Consider the following 24171-nt stretch of genomic DNA (forward strand, 5'->3'; position numbering starts at 1 on the left):
AAGCTTTCCAGAAGCTTTTTCTTTCCTAAAAGCATAGTTAAGCAAACTATTTATATTTTTAGTGCATATTAAACTTATCTTAAAAATAGTTTTTGCAAAATACTTGATGTATTGGTTGATGGTTGATGGTCTCCTGGCTGAAGATCTGCAGTGTATACTCACCTTCCCACCACCCGCTTCTCTTCTGTCCCAGCTGGGAATCATTTGCTTGGAATGACATCAGTATATGGGTAGAGAGAGGGACTGCTCTTCCTGCTGAAGCCGCGCCTCCCTACTGTTTGATATACCCACTGCATAGGCTATCAGTCTGTAGGTAGGTGTGGCCTCAGCTGGGTAACCGATCTCCCTCTCCCCTGCTACATACATCACTGCAGGGGGCAGCGAGGAGTACAGCAACAATCAACTGATACAACAGGTATTTTACTTCTTTATCGAAACTGTGTGTAGGGATATCTAAATGCTGGAGGGATGAGGGCTTTCAAGAGTAGGAGGTACAACACTCTGTGACCTCACTTTGGAGAATAAGGGAGGGATTAGAGAAGCGGGGAGGAGTTATAACACTCTGAGGCCCGACTGTGGAGAAGCAGGGAGAGGCTAGTATACTCTATGATCTCAACTCAATGAGGAGACTTGGGGGTGGCAGGTTGGTGCAGAACCAGGACAAGGTCCTCCAGCACCCAAGGCTAGTGCAGGAACAATAACACATACATTTTTACGCGTTACTGGTTCAATGCGTAAAAATTTACGCTTTGAACCGGTAATGCGTAAAAATGTATGTGTTAATGTTCCTGCACTAGCAGGAATGCGTAAAAATGTACGCAATGCATCCCGCCGACCTCCGAGGTCGGCAAGCTGCCAGCGGGCGACTGGAACAGCAGTGAGTGACTACGGGGGCACAGGATGGCTGCATGGGGCTGGTAGAAGTCACAGGTAAGTGAAACTCATTTTTTTATTTTGCTTGGACATTCCCTTTAAGAATTCCACAATGAGATACATTGTGCTGTTTCTAACTGATGTTATGGATTTGTGCCTGATGGATGATAAAGTCTGAGGCCTGTCGTCTCTCTGGCAGGGAAGGAGGTAACGGCGGAGACGTTCATGGAGAAGCTGGACAATGGCGGACTTCTGTGTCAGCTGGCTGAGACGCTGCAGGAGAAGTTCAGGGAAAAGCTACTGGAGGCTGGGAAGTCAGACAAGGTGGGTGATGTTCTGCTCGTCCCCCCCTCCCTTCACCATATATACACTGACTCACCGCTTCCTGCAGGAGAAGACCTTACAGTGTGTTATAGAAGAGGGAGCAGATGAATGGCTGCTGACAGTCACATGACTAGCTGTGAATTCCAGACTTCAGTAAAGTCACTAATGAGTTGGGATACCCAGAATAGTTCAGCTGGATGATAATAAAGACTTCAATACAAAGCGGGACACTGTCCTCATTCATACAGGGATTACGTCAGGGGTATAGGAATACCATATGATGGTCATGTCAGGCAATCAATGCTGGAGGTTACATAGTTATTAGGTATAGAATTTGCCATAACTACTTCCTGTGGCAATGCATTCCACATCTTAATCACTCTTACTGCAAAGAACCCTTTGCTAAATACATGGGTAAAACATTTTTCCTCCATGCGTAGATCATGTCCTCTAGTCCCGTACTGGATTTTACCGACGACCGGCAATTTTTTTCAGCAACGAGCGATCATACGTGTACAGGTGCACACTCACGCGACAGGTGGTGATAGCGACCATCACAGTGGATTGGATCTTAAAGATCCCTAATGACCAGGGCCGGCCCTAGACTTTTTGCCGCCTGAGCCAAATTTTGAAAAAATTATTGCTGCCGCCCCCGCCGCCGCCGAGCTGGAGGGGTAGCGGGCAGGACGGGGGTATTGGGCCTGGCGGCGCCCCTCCCTCGCCTGGGTCCCCCGTCCTCCGCTCCCCTTCAGCCTTAAATAGATCAGAAGCGCTACACGCAAGAGGCAGTGGGTGGGGAGGACTCACCTCTTCCTCGCTCGATCCAGCGTGCGCTCCACTGACGTCACTTCCTGCAACGCCGTCCACTTACAATACAGTGGGCGGCGTTGCAGGAAGTGACGTCAGTGGAGCGCACGCTGGATCGAGGAAGAGGTGAGTCCTCCCCGCCCACTGCCTCTTACGAGTAGCGCTTCTGATCTATTTAAGGCTGGAGGGGTGCGGAGGACGGGGGACCCAGGCGAGGGAGGGGGGGTCCGACCCCCCCTCCCCGCCGCTAGGCCCAATACCCCCGTCCTGCCCACTACCCCTCCAGCTCGGCGGCCGGCTCCCCCCACCCACCGACGGGCGGATGCCGCCCCTAGAAATGTGCCGCCTGAGGCAAAAGTTTCACCCCGCCTCATGAGCGGGCCGGCCCTGCTAATGACTCTGCGCAAAGTACCGCGATCACACGTCTTCCCATTCCAACCCGCCGTGTGCCGTGGCGTGTACCCGCCAGCCGAAAGAGGGATTGTGGCATGATCGTCGTCAGGGGGACATTGCTGGATCCATCTTCCTCCATCAGGTGGTGAGTATTTAGCTTTAGGAGCTCCTGTGCCAAAAACAACGCTATGTGACGGGGGAGGATTGGCCACCACTTGTAAGCCCCACCCCCTCCTGTACACTCACATCAAAACACGCAGATGGTTGCAAAATGAACACAATACATTTTTCATGAATACTTAAAGGACAGGTCCGAGGTAAAAAAACAAAAACAGAAAAAATAACAGGATCTACTTACCTGGGGCTTCCTGCAGCCCCTGGCAACCCATCTGTCCCTCGCCACAGCTCTGCTTCCAGCCGCTGTCCTGGGGTACCATCCGTTGCAGATGCCGACCTTACCAGTTTGGCAATTTCTGCGCCTGCCCAAGTGCATGGCCACCAGGGCCGGGCCGAGGCATAGGCTGGAGAGGCTTCAGCCTCAGGGCGCAGTGTAGGAGGGGGCGCACAATTCATTCAGTTGTCATTCCTAATTGTGTATGAAGCAGAAAGAAATAAGAAAAAGGGATACATAGCAGTGACTGCAAGCCAGATAACTAGATATTAAGATGTTGGGGAGGTTGTGGGCCCTGTGGCCCTCTTAGTCTAATAGCAATCAGTGTGTGACGGCTGGGGTGGGAGGGATGGAGGGGCGCACTTTGGTGTCTCAGCCTTGGGTGCTGGAGGACCTTGTCCCTGCTCTGATGGCCACACCGCTCACGATTGCGCTCACAGAGCCTGGAGCGTTCAGAGCAGAAGTACTGCGTCTGCGCAGAACACGAACGCGAGTGGCGCGGCCACGCACTCGCGCAGCAATAGAAGACATCTGCAACGGAGGGGACCCCAGGCACCGGCAGGTAGCAGAGCTGCAGGGAGGCACAGATAGGCTGGAGGAAGCCTCAGGTAAGTAGATCTTGGGTTTTTTTCACCCTGGGTGTGTCCTTTAGGGCTCGTTTCCACTTTCGCGAATCCGCATGTGTCCAACGCATGCGGATTCGCACATGTGATGCAAGTGGATGGCCTGTTTCCACTGTAGCGTTGTTGAAGTGCGTTTTTTTTGTAGCGGTGAAAAAATGCACAAAAGAGCCGTAGAATTCGCCTGCGAGTGGAATGCATGCGAATCGCATGCAATGTATTTAATAGGGAAATCGCATGCGTTTTCCCCATGCGTTTTTTGCCGCAAATTCGCATGCGAATTTGCATAGGTACCAATGTAAATTCACACAGGCAGTGACATGGTTAAAATCGCATATGCCCTCACCTATGCGAAATCGCATGCAAATTCGCGGCAAAAAATGCATGGGGAATCGCATCCGCATGCGATTTCATCAGCGGTGGAATGCAGGCGATTCCGCACCGCAATAGTGGAAACGAGCCCTTAATACAATGCACCCAGATTGAACACTAATTTTCATTAGTTCAGTAGAAAACCACAAACATTTTGTTGCAATTCAAAAAATAATATCCTATAAAGACAAACATGTATTTTTTTACAGCTGATACAAATCCTGCAATAAATCTGCAGTGTGTCTACTTCCTGCTTTCGTGGAAGCAGACATAGGGTTAACATCATGCGTTTACAAATTAGCAGCTCTGCCGAAATTCCTGAGCTGAGATCAAATTACAACTTGGTTTAGTCACAGATGAGGGGGAATTAGACAGGCTAAACTCTCTAAATACATACAGGGTGCATTTTCTCTGTTTTCCTTCTGTCCTGTGCAAGGGTTTTAACCCACATGTAACCACTGTTTGTGTTCTGTTACTATGCGTGGGGAGGGGGGGAGTAATGACGGAGAGGCGCAGGCGTGATGTCACACGGCAGGCAGGGGAGCAGCATAGACAATGCAATTGGCCGTCGTGGAGGTTGAGTTTTCCCACAGGCAGATTGACTGTGGGTTGTCAGGGCTGCTGTACACACACTTAATATTTGGCTGAGGCGGTCCTTATTGCCCTCTTCAGACGACTTAAAGAAAACCTGAACTGAAGTCATATCTACCTCCTGTGTAGTCTACTCCTCAATCTATTTTTCCTCTCCTGCGTCCCATTTGTCCTCTGTTATCAATGGAATTCTCCGTCCTCCATTTTGAAAATGGCCATTACCCCATAACAGCTTCCTGGTCAGCACACTGTTAAACTGTAACATCACCCACTTGGGCCATAGGAAAACATAGACATTACTTGGCACATTAGTTGTCCGCTCAGCTATAACTGACAGCAACTGATATATAACTGACAGCAACTGATATATTTCAGTTCTGACAAAATGTTGTCAGAACTGGAAGGGATCATTGTCAGAAGAAAATGGTGAGCTTCTGAGAGGAACTGACGGTGAGGTAACTATGTAATGTTCATTTGAAGTTACCTCATGTGCTTATTTTAAATAATTTTACTCAGTACAGGTTCCCTTTAAGGCCTGGAACCCACTGAAATCCGCGAACGCAAAACGCAACCGCTAGCGTTTTGCCTGAGCGGTTTGCAAGCGGATTCATGCGAGTTTTCGGTTGCGTTTTGCAACAGTGTATTTTTTTCCTCAGCGGTTGTGTAGCGTTTTGCGTTTCGCGTTTTTATCCTGATTGGTCCTGTGAATTATTTTTAATTTTGTTACAGTGTGCTGAACCGCAAAACGCTAGCAAAACCGCTAAGTTTAGGTTTTGCTGAGCGTTTCTGCTAGCGTTTCAATACTTTACATTGAAGCGCTAACGCTCCCAAAATGCTGCACGTCCTGCGTTTGCGTTTCTGGGAAACGCAAACGCTCCTGTGGAAGTTGCCCCATCCATTAACATCAGCTGAGCGTTTTGGCAAACTGCTAGCGTATCGCAGCGCTGCCAAAACGCTCAAAAAAACGCTCTTGTGGGTTCCAGCCCTCAGGGTGGCCACTAATGATCCAATCTTTTTTATCCAATCTTACCAAATCTATGTAGTAGAAGAGTAAACTGATGGAATATATTAATTGGATACTTCAGGCAGTTACCTTATATTACATAGAAATGGTAAGATTGGATGAAAAAGATTGGATCATTAGTGGCCACCATTAGTCAAGCGTGTGTATCAGCCTTTACTAGAACTAGCAGTTGTGCACAGGAATTGCATAAAGCACACTCTGCTAAAAGTAGCTCTTTGGTGCCCCCTCAAGCAGCGCTCCACCCCAGGCACCTACCTGGTTTGTCTATGCCTAAAAACGGCCCTGCTTAATATTAGAAAATCTTGAGATAAAGTGGCATCAGCAAATTTATATATCAGGCATTAAAGGCAGCGATGAAGTTAAATGAATCGGCCCCTCGGAATCGTGGCCTGTACGGCCAGCAAATGGTTAAACTTCGCAGCTAATCCCACTCAGCCAACTCATTTGGAAAAAAAAGTGGAGCTGTAAAAGTCTGGGGGTCTCGGATTTCACAACAGCGGTGGAGCGCGGGACCCCAGGAGCTTAGAGAGAAGTGAGCTTGACGGAATGGTTTGGAGATGACATCATCGTTTTCGCTCTCACATTCACATCCTGCCTCCAACCGCATGCGTGCCCTCGGCGAGATGGTGCGGCCCGGGCACCTGGGGAGCGATCATCACGCCGATATCCGAGGAGGGGGTCCGCGGGCACCTCTGATTCACAGCCCAGCGCGATACATTATCCGGTGTCAGCCAGATTCATTCCCACCACCTGGAAAGATCATTATTCCTGCAGATCCCAGCCTGACGGAGACAAAAAAAATACGTTATTTGATTAAAAACAAAAAAAACTGGCGTTTGCTGCAGTCGGGGATTCTATGTAGGAATATCTCTGCATGCACTAAACTAGTGGCGCCCATACATGCAGCAATACGATCGTTCAGATGGGTAATCGAGGGTGTCGAGCATGATTGATTAAAAAGAGATGTTCAACCTGATTTGTTTATCAATCAATGCTTAAAGTCAATGGGAACTGCGAAGGGAGCCCGAGTGCTTCGGGAGCCCCCCACCCCCTTCCCCTATCGGCTCACTGCGCCTGCGCAAGCCTGGCAACGCGTCTCCCTCTTTGCGTTTCTGTCCGCAATAGCGTTCTGCGCAGGCGCAGGATGTTATTGAGGACGTGAACGTGAAGAAGACTATGCATGGCCAGGCTTGTCGGTGAAACAAAACTAGCTGGCGGAAGGGGACAGGAGGATCCGTGAGTGACTGTGAGGGCGCAGGACGGCTACAGGGGGCTGGTAGAAGCCCCAGGTGAGTAAGCCTGATTTGTTTTTACAAGACTTACGTATCCCTTTAAGTCCTTTCTGATGCCTAACACTAACATACTCCTAAAGTAATCTCTTTTCAGATGCCTAACTGCAACCTCCCCAACATACAACTACAACAACGAAACGACAACAACAACAAAACATTTGTAAAGAGCTTTTCTCCCGTAGGACTCAAAACGCAACTAACCACAACCTCCTAATCCTTATTCTTAACTGAGGCTGGTTTCACAGTGGGACGTTACAGGCGCACATTAGTGCAGCCTGTAACGCAGCCCACCGCACAGCAATGAAAAATCAATGGGCTGTTCACAGTGCTCACGTTGCGTTACACAGTAACGCTGCGCCATAAGTCAACGTACTGCATGCAGTACTTTGTAAGCGGCAGAGCCGCGTTAGACTGCTTGCACATGCTCAGTAACATTGGGGAGGAGCGGAGAGCGGCCAGGCACATGGCTAATTAATATTCACTGCACTCAGTGACGTGCAGTGTTTACTTCTTGGAACGGCCGTTCTGTGCGGCGATTGGCCGGCGGGACCACGTGATGCCGCATGCGTCCAAGAGTGCGCATCACGGCATCACGGACGCCAGAGTGAGCTGCACAACGCGGCTCACTCTGACGTCCAAAGCAGGGAGCACCAGGTGTTGTGTTAGGGGCACGTTATGGGACCATATGTTAAAATGTATGCAAAGGCACAGAAGGCATGTGCCTACAGGCAGCCGGTACTAAAAAGGCCGCTGAAAATGACAAGCCCCACCCTTCCACTGCCCACAGCTGTCTGCCTGCCTCTAAGCTTGGATTTTTATAAGGAAAAACACTGAATTTTACTCGGTCACTTGTGTGTATGACTGCACATGTAATATAGTATACAAGTTATGGCTTTTGTATGGCACAAAGATCTCTTCTTTATCAGTTCTGTTTTCATCAGCATAAAAGGGTGTGTGGCATTTGCTGAGCAAGGGGTGGAGTTTAAGGCACCAGGTCTTTTGCTTCTATAAGCCCATGAGTTGTAATTTGGCCCTGGCTGCCTCCCCCAACACTAACCCTCCTAAAATAGCTCCTAGCTACTAACTGATTTTCCCATTCCCCAATCTTTATTAGCAGGGAATGTTTGGGTGCTGGGGCTGCAGTTATTGTAGCGCATGTGCATTACAGCGCATGGCACATGTAGTATAGCGCATGGCTATACAATAAACAAGCTCTAACTCCCAATTGTTCCAGTTTATGCTACTGCTGATTAGTACTGATGATACATTGGCTCTATGATGGTGCCCACCTGTCCCAGCTGCCAGGGCCGGTTTAAGCAACAATGGGGCCCCAGGGCAAAATAAACCTGCCCCCCCCCAACATATACCCCGGAACAAAAATCTGCATTAGGGGACCTTTTTTGCAGCTGGTATAGTCAGGGTGTGAAGTCCCAATCGGTCATAGCTCCACATTTTGGCTATCCCAGCCTGCATGGGGGACAAGGGGTTAAAAAGTTTCAGGAGGGGGGATCCCACATAATTTAAAAAAAAAAAATTCCCACACTCTAAACATAAAAATTTTTTTGGAAAATAGGAAAAAATGCCAGGGATCTTCATACAGCCATATTGCGGCTGTATAGCGATCCCTGGCCAAAGCGGTGCGGCTGCGTATAGACCCCCTGGAAACCCCATCAGGAAATTTATTGCGCTTTCGTTTGATGCATGTAAAATTTCACTACCGTTAGGTTTGCTACTAAAAGTGACATTTACCGCATTTAAAACTATACTTTTTTCCTTCTAAACTTTAAAATCGATTTTCTCAAAAACTATAAGGTCTTTTTGAAAAATTGTTTTTTCCTCTTATTCCTAATGATCTCCTTAACATATCCTGCAAATTTAGGGATTCTAGCATTTAAGGTGGATTTGCTATTAACCATTAAAGTCGACAGGTTTTTAAATGTGTTTGTTTTTTTTCCTTTGAAACTTTAAAATCGATTTTCTCAAAAACTATAAGGCCGATTTGAAAAAAAAATGTTTTCCTCTTGTAGCCACTGGGGGCCCCTACAAGCTCTGGGGCCCTGGGGCAGCTGCCTCCTTGCCTTAATGGTAGCGCCGGCCCTGCCAGCTGCATATATAAGAGATGTCTGTTTCTGCAGAGTCTTCCCTCGAAGAGGATTCCATGCCGTGCCAACGCTGCCTCAGGCTCCTTCTTCGCAAGAGACAACACGGCCAACTTCCTCTCCTGGTGCCGGAGTATCGGAGTCGGGGAGACATGTCTATTTGAATCCGAAGGCCTAGGTAAGCTTTACCAACAATTTGGGGGACTTAAAGTGGATCCGAGGTGAACTTTTACTCATTGTATAATTGTGTTCTTTTCCTATTGTTTATAGGGCATTCCTCAAGTCAAATACTTTTTTGTTTTTGTTTAAATACTCTAATTCCCTATAAACTAAATAAACCACGCCCACAGGTTTTCAGAGAGCCTTGGCAGTAGCAAGGGCTCATTGGAGCTCAGTCTGGGCAGGAGGAGGGGGAGGTGTTACTAGCCATTGATTTCAGAGGCAGAGGGGAGGAGGGAGGAGAAGGGGGGATTCGTTTTTTTTCACAGGCTGAGTGCTCAAGATACAGATAAGCCTGCCTCTGTGTAATGTTTACAAACAACATGGCTGCTGTCATTGTATCACAGGAAGACATAATCATATTCTTTTAAAGCGGTTTGCAGCTAGATTTGCTGTGTAAACCATCTAAACTTTAGATAAGATATATAGACAAGTTACTTGTTATAGTGTCATCTCGGATCCGCTTTAAGGGGCACAATCCAAAAGTAGAGCCTTCCGCGGTTTCTAGGGCAGCCTTATTCGTTGTAACATTTTACTGATTGCTACTTTTTATTTGACCTTTTTAAAACAGTTTTCATGCCTTCTCTTCTGGATGTTAATGATGGTATTTTATCATGGGCGGTTCTTCAATGAAACAATGTGAATCATGTGCTTCAGGGACGGCAACAATTAGTGGGCCCTCCCCAAATGTCTCCCTCCTCACACTCCCTGCCCCCCCCCCCCACCCGATATGCCGCGCCGCTTGCTTCAGGTGGCAAAAAGTCTAGAACTGGCCCTGTATTTAATGTATAAACCTGCCGATCTAAATCAGATTAGTAACCTTTTATACACATTTTAAAGGGACTCTGAGCACCTCTCATAGGCATGCCTTTAACCTGCCTGGCGTTCTATTAAGATCGCCAGGGAGGCTGCGGGAGGGGTTTTTTTTAATTAAAAAAAAAACAATTTCATGCAGCCAACTGAAAGTTGGCTGCATGAAAGCCCACTAGAGGGCGCTCCGGAGGCGTTCTTCCGATCGCCTCCGGCGCCCAGAATAAACAAGGAAGGCCGCAATGAGCGGCCTTCCTTGTTTTGCTTCCCTCGTCGCCATAGCGACGAGCGGAGTGACGTCATGGACGTCAGCCGACGTCCTGATGTCAGCCACCTCCGATCCAGCCCTTAGCGCTGGCCGGAACTTTTTGTTCTGGCTACACTGGGCTCAGGCGGCTGGGGGGACCCTCTTTCGCCGCTGCTCGCGGCGGATCGCCGCAGAGCGGCGGCGATCAGGCAGCACACGCGGCTGGCAAAGTGCCCGCTGCGTGTGCTGCTTTTTACTTGAGCCAAACCGGCCCAGCAGGGCCTGAGCGGCAGGCTCCGGCGGTACTGGACGAGCTGAGCTCGTCCAGACCGCCCAGCAGGTTAAGACTCCGACCAGTACTCCAAAGGACTTAAAGATGCACACCTTTCTGTAGCTTGTGCTCTCCTCTTTCATTTGATGTCTGAATCGCCATTCTACATCAAACAGTTTTCATTTGATTTCAATTTAAAAATCGCGGCTGCCACCTTGGCTGTGTTATAACTTCCGAGTCACCCCTGTCTCCTCTGTTAGAGAAATGCATCAGTAAATGAAGCAGGAAGAGGAAGTGAAACGCATGGCCATTGCAAGAGGCTCCTCCAGAGGGGTCATAGCACGACTTTGTTGGAAGTCGTCTGGCTTAAAGGCATGCCTATGAGAGGTGCTCAGAGTTCCTTTAAGTTGGTGCTCAAAAAAAGAAAAACAGATTTCGCAATAGAAAGACCTCTATATTGCAATCAAATCTCAAATACTTTGGCTACATAATGCGAAGACAGACTTCTCAAGGAAAGACCTTCATGCTGGGAAGCCTCTGCACCTGTGCGCGCCGCCATCGTGCGCTACTTGCAACTTGTGCCCACAGTCAGTAACTGCCTGTTAGAGTGTACCTTAGACAATAAAAACAAAAAAAGTTTTATACATAGAGGGCCGGATTTAAGCCAAGGCCACATAGGCCATAGCCTAGGACACCACAGGATCAAGGGCGGGTGGGCAGCAGGCTGTACTGTGGGGAAGGGAAGGATCAGCTGGCTACCTATACTGGAGGGGAGTCATCAGGCTCTATATACAGAATGGGGGAGGGTTATCTGCCTTCTTATACTAAATGGAAGGGGAGAAGGGGTCATCAGGATACATATACTGGAGGGAAGGGAGTCATCAGGCTTTCTACACTTGAGGAGGGGGGGGGGGGGGAGTCATCTGGGTACCTATACAGGGAATGGTCAACGGGCTACTTATACTGAAGGTAGGGGGAAGGGGCATCTGGCTATCTGTACTGGAGGGGGGCGGCTGATGACAGTGGCCTTGGGCGGTAAAGAGTACAAATCCGGCCCTGTATACACACCTGTGGCTTCCTCCAGCCCACATCAGGCTAATCGATCCATTGCCATGTTCCCATGCTGCTTAGATCGTCTGCTAGGCATCCCAGCAATTTCGCCAGTCAGGGCAGGCTAGGGTCGGCCTCATGCACTCCCCTATCCCGCTCACATGGCAGTAGTACTGCGCAGGCTATAACTCTCCTAGCGACAGGAGGGAAATGGGTCATCTTCAATCCACGCAGCATGGGAAGACGGCAAGAAATCGATTCGCGGGACGTGGGCTGGAGGAAGCCTCAGGTACTGTATGTATAAACTTTTTCTTCTTATTGTCTCAGGTTTCCTTTAATTAAAATGGAAAGATTTTTTTTCTAATAACCTTAAAATTACAAAATAAAAAATTACAAAAATGACTCGAGTACCACCGATATACGTTTATAGCATCGTTTTAATGAAAGTGGAAATTTCATAATAAAGCCTGAGAAACCATTGGCGGAAAGTCAAGAAAACTTCTGCCAGCCGTAAAATGTAATAGAACGATGTAGCCGTTCCCGCTGAGTGGCAGCAAGTGGCGACGAGACAGGGCACGTATCCCATGAGCGTTCCATCATGGCGGCTCGGTTACAATAGCAGAGATTGGCGGGACGATAAGGGGAGTCGCTTACACAAAGAGGCCGGGAGGAGGAGGCAGCGCTGAGTATCTCGTGTCATGCCGCTGAAGGATAGGAGGCCTTTCATCTCCGGACACAGAGCGCCCATTGATCCGCCTCCGCCGCTATCTGCGCCTGCTGGAAATATCATCTCTTTATTCGCCAGGCGTGATGGGCTGTCATGTGTCTGATCAGAGCCGATAGAGAAGGGGAAACTCACACCTACAATACAGCGCTGTACTCTTCTCAAAATAGAAAGCCTGTTTATGCAGTTTTATCATCTTTCTTCACAACGTGATGCTACCCTTTAAAGTTAGGAGTGCCATGCTTGGGTTAGCTGCTGACGTAGACGCCCCAGTCACTGGGTCCTGTAAGCCTCTGTGGAATATGCTGTCGTATAAATGGGAAAAATAAAGATATTTCTTATTCCAGATTTGTTTCAAAGCCCCGGTTTATGCTTCATTTTTATAATTGCATTTCATTGAATTTAGTTTTTGCAGTATAAACTCATAGGGCCAGATTTATCAAAGCAATTATGCATTTTTTCCTTCTTATTTCATACCCATTTCATTACAGTTGTAATCTGCATGTGTTCTGAGAGTAAATTCACTACTTTCAAAATAAGAAGACTTTTGCACTGGTTTTGCATGAATTTCTAGTAATGTCGTACTGGGAGATCAGTGCAAAACTGATCTCCCAGTACAATCCATCGAAATGCAAATTGGACATGTTAGAAATAAACGAATCGACGGGAATCGAGCGGGAAATCGAGTGCGGGAACACACCGTGTGTATCAAGCATTAGGCCTGGAACCCACTAGGAGCAATTTTCTGAGTGTTTTGTGGTTTGAAAACTCTTGCTAATGTAATGCTATGGGTGTGATCCCACTTGAGTGGTGTGATTTTATAAATATCCACCATAGCATTGCATTAGCAAGAGCTTTTTCAAATCACTAGCGCTTAGAAAACGCTGCTAGTGGGTTTGAGCCCTGAGGCCAGCGTTATCAATGCAGTGCATGCCATCACTTCCTGTCTTGGTTATGAGGAAGTGCATAAAAGCGTATTGTTAAAATATGCTTCTGCACATGCGCGCCGCGACAGTGATTTTTTTGACAAATTAACTCATCTCTATAGACTAACAAGACTTCCCGGCCGACACAGATCACCGCAACTCGACGCAGAAGCCGCGCAATAACGTAGTTCTTGACCTGCGTCTGGGATGTCAATTCTGTCGCGCCATAACGTTACAGTATAATTGTCACCATAGACTCTAATCGCACGGCGGTGGTGTGTAGTAATAATACCGCACTCAGGGGCAAACCCAGGATTTTCAAGGGGGGGATTCCTGAAAGGTCTTCCTCAGCCACGCACATTACAGTATAATAATATGGATATCCATCATGCTGGGTACACACAATGCAACTTCCCGTCCGACTGACAGGATTATTTCCTAAATGTCCGATCTGCTCCTCATCGACAACAGGATCAATTAGGAGCAGTTTGGATACAGATACTAATGAGGACAGCCGACATTGCTAATGAAAGGGAAAGTGAAACTTTCACACAGCAGGGCACAGGGAAGGGCTCATACCTGACTCTGTTAAGTTTCCCAGAGCTGCTTCATGCTCTGTACACACGCTGCTGCTACATCCAAAGTCTACTGTAGCAGGGAAAGGTAGGGGGCAGTGCTGTGAGCTGCAGGATACCTGCAAATATTCTGGTGTCTCAACTTGTGCCTGTGCCCAGACACTGCACCAACCCTGGTCTGAGGGGGATTCTGGGCAGCTGTAATTACCCCCCTGCGTTTGCCTAAGGCACTGCCTCGGTGTGAAAGCGCCCTGAAGGATGAACTGTCAGCTGGTGCTGTATGTGTTGTCTTATCCCCCACATGACTGAATAAAAGTCCTCTTTCACAGCTGTCAGTCACAGCTCTTCTCTGACAACCTCTATACTATGAGATATTTTTATGAAAGCAGGCAGGAGCATAACTAGACTTAATAGCGCCCCCTGCAAAAATGATAGCATGGGGCCCCCTTGTGCCCCAAGCAGGGCACAATGGAAATAGCCATGACATGATGTAAGTGGAACCAAGTGCATGATGCTATCATTTCGATATGAACCAAAAATCTCAAAAAATGTCATACTCAGTACTAGCAAGACATACCTAATAAAGTGACAAAAATACAGGTAGTCCCCGGTTAACAAAATAATACAGGAACTGTATAGGTCCATTCTTAACCTGAATCTGTTTCCTCTGTGCCACCTCTGTTCCCTCTGTGCCTCTTTTGTCCCCCCTGTGCTGTGTCAGCTCCGTTCCTCTGTGACTCTTGTCCCCCTGTGTTACCTCTGTTCCCGTGTCTCTTTTGGCCCCCTATGTGTCAACTCATGTCCCCCTGTGCCTCTTTTGTCCTCCTGTGCCTCTTTTGTTCCCCTGTGTCACCTCTTGTCCCCTTCCCTGTCACTTTTTGTCCCCCTCAGTGTCATCTCTTGTCTCCATCTGTGTCACCTCTGTTACCCCTGTGTCACCTCTTGTTCCCCTCTGTGTCACCTCTTGTTCCCCTCTGTGTCACCTCTTGTCTCCATCTGTGTCACCTCTTGTCCACCTCTGTGTCACCTCTGTTCCCCCTGTGTCACCTTGTCTCATCCCCCCCCCCCCCTGTCACTGGCTTTTGTCCCCTTTTTTTGTCACCTGTACAGTGCTGCGCAGGGCCGTCATCAGAAATTTTAGGGCCCCTCACAAATCATCAGGCCTGCCCCCCCCCCCCCCCTGAGCCCACCCACTGGTTGCTGTGCCCGCTCACTAGCCACCCCACCCCCGTGTCCGTGCGCACAGTGTGCTACAGCGAAAAATGTGCATGGCTCTGACACTGTAGAAAGCGGCATGCACAGCGTGATGGTGCAAAAGGTGGTCGTGGCCACGGCATGTTGTGGGTGGAGCCAAATACTAGCAAAATACAGGTAGTCCCCGGTTAACCAATGAGATAGGGACTTGTAGGTCCGTTCTTATCCTTTATTCTTTCGCTTTTGTCCCCCTCTTTTCTTACTGTGCCTCTTTTGTCCCCCTCTGTCTCACCTCAGTTTGTGCCTCTTTTGTGTCCCTCTGTGTGACCTCATGTTCCTGTCTCATCTCTATTCTCCCTGTGCCTCTTTTGTCTGCCTCTGTTCCCCCTGTGCCTCTTTTACCCCCCTGTGTTACCTCTTGTCCCCTTCTGCCCTAGCCAGGTATAGGTGCCACCAGTATAAGTATCCAGGCATAGGTGCCCCCAGTATAGGTATCCAGGCATAGGTGCCCGTATAGGTAGCCAGGTATAGGTTCCCCCAATATAAGTAGCCAGGTATGGGTGGTGCACTAGTATAGGTTAGCCAGGTACAGGTGCCCCCAGTATAGGTAGCAGGCTATAGGTGCCCCAGTATAAGTAGCCAAGTATAGGTGGTACCCCAGTATAGGTAGCCAGGTACAGGTGGTGCCCTCAGTATAGGTTGCCAGGTACAGGTGGTGCCCCAGTATAGGTACCCAGGTATAGGTGGTGCCCCAGTATAGGTAGCTAGGTATAGGTGGTTTCAGGCCCAGTATAGGTAGCCAGGTATAGGTGGTGGCTCAGTATAGGTAGCCTGTAGCCAGGTATAGGTGGTGGCTCAGTATAGGTAGCCTGTAGCCAGATATAGGTGGTGCCCCAGTATAGGTACCCTGTAGCCAGATATAGGTGGTGCCCCAGTATAGGTACCCTGTAGCCAGATATAGGTGGTGCCCCAGTATAGAAAGTCCGCTGTAGCGGGCTCACTCATCTGCTCCCCACGTTCCAGCGCTGATGTCACTCTTCTCTCAGTGCTGGTACGCAGTGTGCTGGTTAGTGAGCCACAGGCCCGCAGCCAGCACATGTGGCCCTTCCAGCGCTTTGGGGAGAGCAGGGCCCCCAGAAGCACTGGGCCCCTCACTGCAGTGTCAGTTGTCCCCCCCTGATGGCTGCCCTGGTGCTGCGTAATATGTCAGTGCTATATAAATACTAAAATGAATACGGTAAATGAATATTGAGTTGTACAAAATAAGCAATTTTATTCATTAATCTGTATACAGTAATGTTCCTTTCTACCCTGAACCACTAAACTCATTTCAGACTTTGCTTCAATACAGACATCAAATTTAACAAATAATGATTAAAAATGAAGACCTCAGTAAACTGATTTCCATTGAATTATTGATAAACGCAGAGGTTCATCTGGAATAAATGACTCATGCATGGGAAGCAGCAGCAGAAGATCGTTACAAGCTTGGGGGTGGTTTGAACAATTTTAGAACGTGTTTTTGCTGAAATCCCATTATTATTATTTAGTATTCATATAGCGCTGAGTCTGACATCTTCCGCAGCGCTGTACAGAGTATATTGTCTTGCCACTGACTGTCCTCAGAGGAGCTCATAATCTAACCCTACAACGGTCCCATGTCTGTATATGTATTGTACGTAGGGGGAAGGCAATTACCTTATCTGTATGTTTTGGAATGTGGGAGGAAACAAGAGTGCCTGGAGGAAACCCATGCAGGGATGGGGACAGTGGCGTAGCAACAGGGGTTGCAGAGGTAGCGACGGCATCAGGGCCCTTGGGCCAGAGGGTCCCTATGGGGCTCTTCCTCAGTGAAAGTATTAGCTGTTTATTGGTCCTGTGGTGGTAATAATCACTTCTATAGATGCTCTGCATAGTAGAAATCATTAGCAAACTGTTCCTCATCCCCTTCTTGCACCTCTAATGCTGTGGATGACCTTGGCACCACATCAAGGGTTACATATAGAGTGCTTGGGGGGGGGGGGGGGCAATGTAAAACTTGCACCCATAGCTCAATCACTGCATGGGGAGAACATATAAACTTTGTGCAGATGGTGTTCTGGCTGGGATATGAACCGGGGACCCAGCGCTGCAAGGCAAGAGTGCTATCCAGTACACCATCGTGCTGCCCAATTGAAATAGCATGATGCCAAACCGTCCATTGATTGCTAATGTGTGATAGATTTCCAACCAGGAAGTAATCCCTTGTATATGCCATATTAGGCCCTATTACTATAGTGGATTGCAGGCTTTACCCTCTTAATGTACTGTATATGCATTAGTGGCCATACACCATATCTTATTTTTATATTTACTAGTATTTTCAAATATAATTCATTTTTCTGATTGATTGAAAATCTGAGCAATGTATCACTCACACGTTTCCCCAATCATGGAAAAAATGTTTAAAACACTGAAAAAATGCTTGCATCTGTAAATCAAGAAACTGGCAGGCTATCCTACGCCACTGAATATTTATAAATATTGATCAGACAAATTATAAAATCAAATCCTTTTATTGTATTATGTGTGGCCACCTTAAAGTGAACCTAAAGTCTGGGGTAAAAAATGAGATTTACTCACCTGGGGCTTCCCTCAGCCCCCTGCAGCCGATCGGTGCCCTTTTAGCTCCGCTCCGATGCTCCTGGACCCGCCGGCGAACACTTCCGGTTTGGCCGTCACCGGCCGACAGGCATGGGAACGCGAGTGATTGTTCGCGTTCCCAGCCTGTATATCGCTCCCTATGCTGCTATTGCGGCCTCCTGTCCTGTCGGCAGGTGCCGACCAAACCGGAAGTGTTCGCCGGCGGGTCCTGGACCATTTCATCTCAGTTCATCTGAGTTCATCTCATTTTTATGGACAGAATTTAGGTTCACTTTAAAACAAACCTGAAGTGAAAAAAAAACGTATGAGATAATGAATTGTATGTGCAGTACAGCTAAGAAATAGAACATTAGTAGCAAAGAAAAGTCTCATGTTGTTTTTCAGTACAGGAAGAGTTAAAGAAAACTTCAGTTGTTATCTGTGCAAAAGAGCTTCTCTGAGCTCTTTGATCCAACTTGGGTCCATGCAGTCCTGTTTTCTGAAGCACGTAATCAGCCAAGAAATAGTGAGAGACAGCTTGAGGTGAGGTTTTACTGCAGAAAAGTTCAAAGGGTCATTATTTCTACTTTGTTTTATAGCTGAACTCAGAACTCCTCTCTGCTGTAAAAGATACACAACAGCATAATAAACTTTAAAAAAAAAAAAAACATGTCTGTGTTACAGCTGATACTACTCCTTAAATAAATCTGCACAGTTTCTACTTCCTAAATCATGGAAGCAGACATATTGTTTACAGCCTGTGCTTTCAAATGGCCTTATCTGCTTACCTGCCAATGTCATAGGCAGTCATGTGACACAGGGGGAGGATCAAATTACAACTAGTGATTGGACACAAATGAGGGTAAATTAGACAGGCTAAACTCTCTAAATACATACAGGGTGCATTTCTGTTATGTTTTTCTTGAGTCCTATGCAAGAGTTCAGGTTCACTTTAACCACTTAAACCCCCGCGGTACGAATTTCTCCGTCCCTTTTTCCCCCCCTAAAAAACCAGGGACGGAGAAATCCGTACCTTCCGCGCTACCGCCGCTGTCCGCACTCCCGCCGCTCGTGCGCGCGCACCCGCCGCTCGTGCACGCCGCCGCCTGCTCGCACGGAGATCAATGAACGGGAAAATCCATTCCCGTTCGTTGATCTAAGCCCCCGCAATGATCGTGCTGCTTCTATTAGAAACAGCGCGATCATTGTGATCTTCCCAGCCTCTTACTGCTTCCTGTAAGCGTCCGGAAGGACGCTTACAGGTCGCATGTAAACAAACACACTGTGGCCATCTTGTGGCCAAATAGTAAACTACACCCTAAAAGCATTTTACATAAACAAACATTACATTTACACAATAAATTAACTCATTACCTCCCACACTCCCCCATTTTTTATTTTTTTTTTGTAATTAAAAAAAAAAAATACAATAAAAAAAAACATAAATAGTTACCTTAGGGACTGAACTTTTTAAATATTTATGTCAAGAGGGTATAACACTGTTACTTCATAAACTATGGGCTTGTAATTAGGGATGGATGCAAAACTGAAAAAATGCACCTTTATTTCCAAATAAAATATTGTCGCCAAACATTGTGATAGGGACATAATTTAAATGGTTTTATAACCGGGACAAATGGTTAAATACATTTCATGGGTTTTAATTACAGTAGCATGCTTTATTTAAAAACTATAATGGCCGAAAACTGAAAAGTAATAATTTTTTCCCACATTTTTTCCGATTTTCCCATTAAAACACATTTAGAATAAAATAATTCTTGGCATAATGTCCCACCTAAAGAAAGCCTAATTGGTGGCGAAAAAAACAAGATATAGTTCATTTCATTGGGATAAGTAATAATAAAGTTATAGACGAATTAATGGAAGGAGCGCTGAAAGGTAAAAATTGCTCTGGTGTTCAAGGGGTAAAACCCCTCAGTGGTGAAGTGGTTAAACGATGTAGTATGTTTTCTAAACTGCGAATTTACACAATTATGCAATGTTATAAAAAAAAAAAAAATGCTATACAGCTGAAAAAAGAATGATGAGACTCTTTCCTTTGCCACTAATGTTCTAGTCGTTATCCGTACTACACTTACAATTCATTATATCATACTTTTTTTCCGCTTTGGGTTTGCTTTTACCCAGCAAACAGTCGGGTAGACTAGGTGACAGTCGCTTGGTACAAATGAATCCTGATGAGGGACCACCATTTGCGAGCAATGTGACCTGCATGCTGCAATGGCAGAGTTGCAAAAACTGCAAAGAAACGAGCGTGCATGCGGCATCAGGAGTGACACACGCACATGTCCTGTTGATGTTCATGCCGCATGTGTACTTGAGCCAACAATTCAACAACAATTATACGTACAGTCTCACATTCACAATGATTGGCCAAGCGGATCCACCACGATAGATCAGTCATTCTGCCCATGGACTGTTGTTGGTCGTTATGCCTTCATGTCATTGGGCTGTTTTTCAACAAATGATTGATGGCTGGTCATGGCTCAATCGTTTCCAAAGACTTTTATCTAGCATGTGTACAAGGCATTGCCTCAGGGCCGGTTCTACTTACAATGGGGCCACCGGGCAAAATTAAACTGGGGGGGTCCCCCTGACAGACAACCCCACCCCCCTCCCCAAGCAGCATTAGGGACCCCTTTGTTACTGTCAAATTTCAGTACTAACCCCCAGGGCCTCCGAGCCGGCTATGCCCACCCGGTCACCCCCCAGCCACGTGGACCGCTATTAAGTTAGGGGCAGACCTGGGTGGGGGCCTGAGAGCGATCTAGGGCCCTGGGGCAATTGCCCAGGTTGCCCCAATGATAGTACCGGCCCTGCATTGCCTGTACTCCTCCTACCCCTTAGCTGCACAGCCTGATACCCAATCTGCTACTTCGTGTCCAAACCACCAAAAAATTACCAAAGACATGGTGTAGCCAACCACTATTGTCCAGTCCTCATGCACTGATTCTACCTTCACCCCTCCCCAACATAATCACCTCCATTCTGCATCATGTACACTCTGTTCACTGCTGGAGCCTTATGCTAGGTACACACCATACAATTTTCTGTTAAGGGGCCCATACACTGGTCGATTTCAGCCATCGATCGATCGATTCTATAGACTCGATCGACCGATCAGAAATTGATTCTTTCAAATCAGCAAATCGATCGATTTGCAGCCGATTTCGATTGATTTCGATCGATTTGATTTATCTGACAGGATGGAAAAGCTAGGTCGATTTGCTGCTGGCAGCAGATCGATGGCCCATAGAGTTGTATTGGATCTAATGGTCAAATAATAGATTTAGATCGATTTTCAATAGATTTCCAGTAGATTTCATTCTGAAATCTATTGGAAAGCTGTTCCTAGTGTGTGGCACACATCCAATAGATTCCTGTCAGATTCGACTTGACAGGTATCTGACAGAAATCTATCTGATGGTCGAATCTGCTGCAAATCTATAAGTGTATGGCCACCTTTACCTGCCAGATAGATAATTTCTGACATGTTGGAAATGATCTATCTAACCATCTATCTGCCTAGCGATTAGGCATTGTTCTACTCAGCAGGAGATAACCAGAAGACAATGCACCAGAGATAATGACCAATCTCTACCAGTACTTTACAGAAAATAATCCAATTCCAGAAAATCTAACAGAAAAATCTAACAGAAAATTGTATGGCGTGTACTAGGCATAACACAATGTAACTTTCTTAAAACACTGTAACAATAAAAACGTCCCCTGGGGGGTACTCACCTCGGGAGGGGGAAGCCTTCGGATCCTAATGAGGCTTCCCACGCCGTCCTCTGTCCCACGGGGGTCTCGCCGCAGCCCTCCGAACAGCGGCCCGACAGCCTGTTCAATATTTACCTTTCCAGGCTCCAGTGGGGGCGCTGTTGCAGCTCTTCTGACGGAGATAGGCGGAAATAGCCGATCTCCGTCGGGTCTGCTCTTCTTCACAGGCGCAAGAGACTTGCGCCTGTGCAGTAGAGCGGCCCGATGGAAATGTGCTATTTCCGTCTTTCTCCGTGGGAAGGACCGGATACTGCGCCTGCGCTGGAGCCAAAAGGTAAATATTTACATCGCCGCCGCTCCGGGAGGATTTACGTCACCGTTGTGGGACCGATGAGGACAGGGGAAGCCTCAATAAGATCTGGATGCTTCCCCCACCCGAGGTGAGTACCACCTAGGGGAGGTTTTTTGCTACAGATTTTCTTTAAAGCAGGGGCGTATCTGGGTAATATAGAGCCTATGGCTCACACTGAAATTGCGCCCCCACCCCTGGTCGGAGCCACTTTTCCCTCTAAAAACTGCATCGTCTCTTGTGTACATGTGTTATGGTTGCCTGTGTTTTTTTGGCTCGGGATATTGCTGAAGTTACCTTTTTGGAAATATCTCTTATTTCCTCTATGTCCTCTTTACACTAAGCCAAGTGAGCCCTACATACATAGATTAAGTAGCCATGTTCTCCAAATAACAGAATTGATCTGAGTTCTGAGTGACAGGAAGGCACAGGGCGCAGCGAAGGGGAAGACATGGCGCCCATGGTGCTGTGGCGCCCATGGCATGAGCCATGTCTGCACCCCTCTAGATACGCCTCTGCTTTAAAGCAGGAGTGTCAGCCATAAAATGAAATTCCATTTGCCCACTGCTCTGTGTTTATTATGCAGCCTGCAACCTGACCGTGCATTGCAAGCATTCCAATATAATCATAAAAGTTTCTGTTGTCATCAATCTTGTCATAAATAAAGCTGCTGAAGTACGATCTATGCTGTACTCATATGTATTTATGTATTTACAAGATAAGCTAGATATGACAGTGCAGTTTCTAGGATAAAGAAAAGAGTAAGGGACAAAATTAGATTAGGATTTGCTTCAGTCAGAGGCAGTAAAGATGGAAAATGCCTGAAACAATTTTCTTTATATTTACTATATAAAATTCTCTGAAATCAAAATGTGGACAGTACAATGCATATTTCATGTAAGTAGAACAAGTATTTATCTACTTATATATGTGTTTTTTCTTGGGATAGTATGGTGGTCCCTGCTGCTTTAAAGGGCAGTTGAAGTGAGAGGGATATGGAGGCTGACATATTTATATCCTTTTTAATCATGAATATTTCCTGGCAATCCTGCTAATCCTCTACCTCTAATACTTTTAGCCATAAACCCTGAACAAGCATGCAGATCAGATCTTTCTGACTCAAGTCTGACTTGCATGCTTGTTTCAGGTGTGTGACTCAGACACTACTGCAGCCAAGGATCATTAGGACTGCAAAACAACTGGTATTGTTTAAAAGGAAATAAATATGGCAGCATCCATATCCATCTCACTTTAGGTGTCCTTTAAAGCAGGTAATTGCAGGTTATCCCTTCCATGTGTCCGAAATGACACATGCAGAACTGCTGACTTATAGTATACTTATACAGATTAAGGGAACCAACCACCCAATGCCAATTTTGCTAAAGAAACTGAGGGTAAAGGTGCTGGACTGGCCAAGCATGTGTCCAGACCTGAACCCTACTGAGCATCTGTGGGGAATCCTCAAAAGGAAGGTGGAGGAATGCAAGGTCTCTAACATCCACCAGCTTCATCACGGAGGAGTGGAAGAGGATTCCAATGACAACCTGTGACGCTCTAGTGACCTCCATGCCCAAGAGAGTAAAGGCAGTGCTGGAATATAATGGCACCTTGGGCAGAATTTGACACTCCACTTAAAGAGAAACCATGGCCCAGAAATGAACTTCATCCCTATCAGTAGCTGATACCCCCTTTCCCATGAGAAATCTTTACCTTTTCACAAACGGATCATTAGGGGGCTCTGTATGGCTGATATTGTGGTGAAACCCATCCCACAAGAAACTCTGAGGACCATGGTACTCCTGGCAGTTTCCGGTCTGTGAACCTTGTTGCATTGCGGGAAATACAGTAGCTGTTTATAGCTGTTTCCAACTGCCAAAACAGCAAGCAGCAGCTACATCACCTGCCAGCAGTAAACATGTCACCATGTGAGAAATGTCAGAATGTAAATCAGGGAGAGGAAAGATTTTACAATGGGCAAACACTGACTAAATCATTTATACATAATTATTGTAAAAATGAAGCATGGTTTTATTACATTATTTTCACTGGAGTTCCTCTTTAAGCGTGTACTAACTGTTGTTGCCAGTGGTTTAGATATTAATGGCCGGGTGTTGAGTTATTTTGATGGACAGCAAATTTACACTCATATACAAGCTGTACACTGACTACTTTACATTGTATCAAAGTGCTGTGCTGTGAAAAGGTAATACAATATTTACAAAAATGTAGGAGATGTACTCACTTTTATATGAAATTATATATATAGTACTGTGCAAAAGATTTAGGCAGATTTGAAAAATGCTGTAAACATCGAATGCTTTTAGAAATATTATAATGATTGATTATTGTAATCAGTTTTCAAAGCGCAAACTGATCGAACAAGAGTAAAATCTAAATCAAATCAATATTTGGTTTTACTACTGTACTGTTTGCTTTCAAACCAGCATCACTATCAACTCTTATAGGTAGCTCTTTTGAAGAAGCACAAAGAAACCAGCAATGTTGAGGATCGCAGTGGTCGGCCAAGGAATCTTAGTGTAGCAGATGAGACACATCAAGCTTCTTACCCTTTTACAGCAGTGCCATCAGTTCCAAAAATGTCAGAAACCAGTGGGGACCAGGTACACCCATCTACTGTCCTAAAAAGTCTGGCC

General features: G+C 46.7%; 1 protein-coding gene and 1 long non-coding RNA gene across 5 annotated transcripts in view; one reads left to right on the top strand and one right to left on the bottom strand.

The window, feature by feature from the left end:
- Window positions 1–24171, top strand: part of GAS2 (growth arrest specific 2) — a 137716-nt gene that overhangs the window by 60003 nt on the left and 53542 nt on the right. For all 4 annotated transcript variants that reach the window (XM_068261382.1, XM_068261381.1, XM_068261380.1 and 1 more), the window contains exons 3-4: window positions 1073–1197; window positions 8823–8964. In XM_068261382.1, coding sequence (XP_068117483.1) covers window positions 1073–1197; window positions 8823–8964 — 267 coding nt within the window. The remainder of the gene's footprint in view (window positions 1–1072; window positions 1198–8822; window positions 8965–24171) is intronic.
- On the bottom strand, window positions 11800–23337 carry LOC137538322 (uncharacterized). Its single transcript, XR_011024750.1, has 2 exons — window positions 23228–23337; window positions 11800–12412 (listed from the first exon to the last, which is right to left on the bottom strand). It is a non-coding gene; the product is annotated as an uncharacterized lncRNA (long non-coding RNA).

Source organism: Hyperolius riggenbachi, chromosome 11 (assembly GCF_040937935.1).
Source record: "Hyperolius riggenbachi isolate aHypRig1 chromosome 11, aHypRig1.pri, whole genome shotgun sequence".
NCBI classification, from domain to species: domain Eukaryota; kingdom Metazoa; phylum Chordata; class Amphibia; order Anura; family Hyperoliidae; genus Hyperolius; species Hyperolius riggenbachi.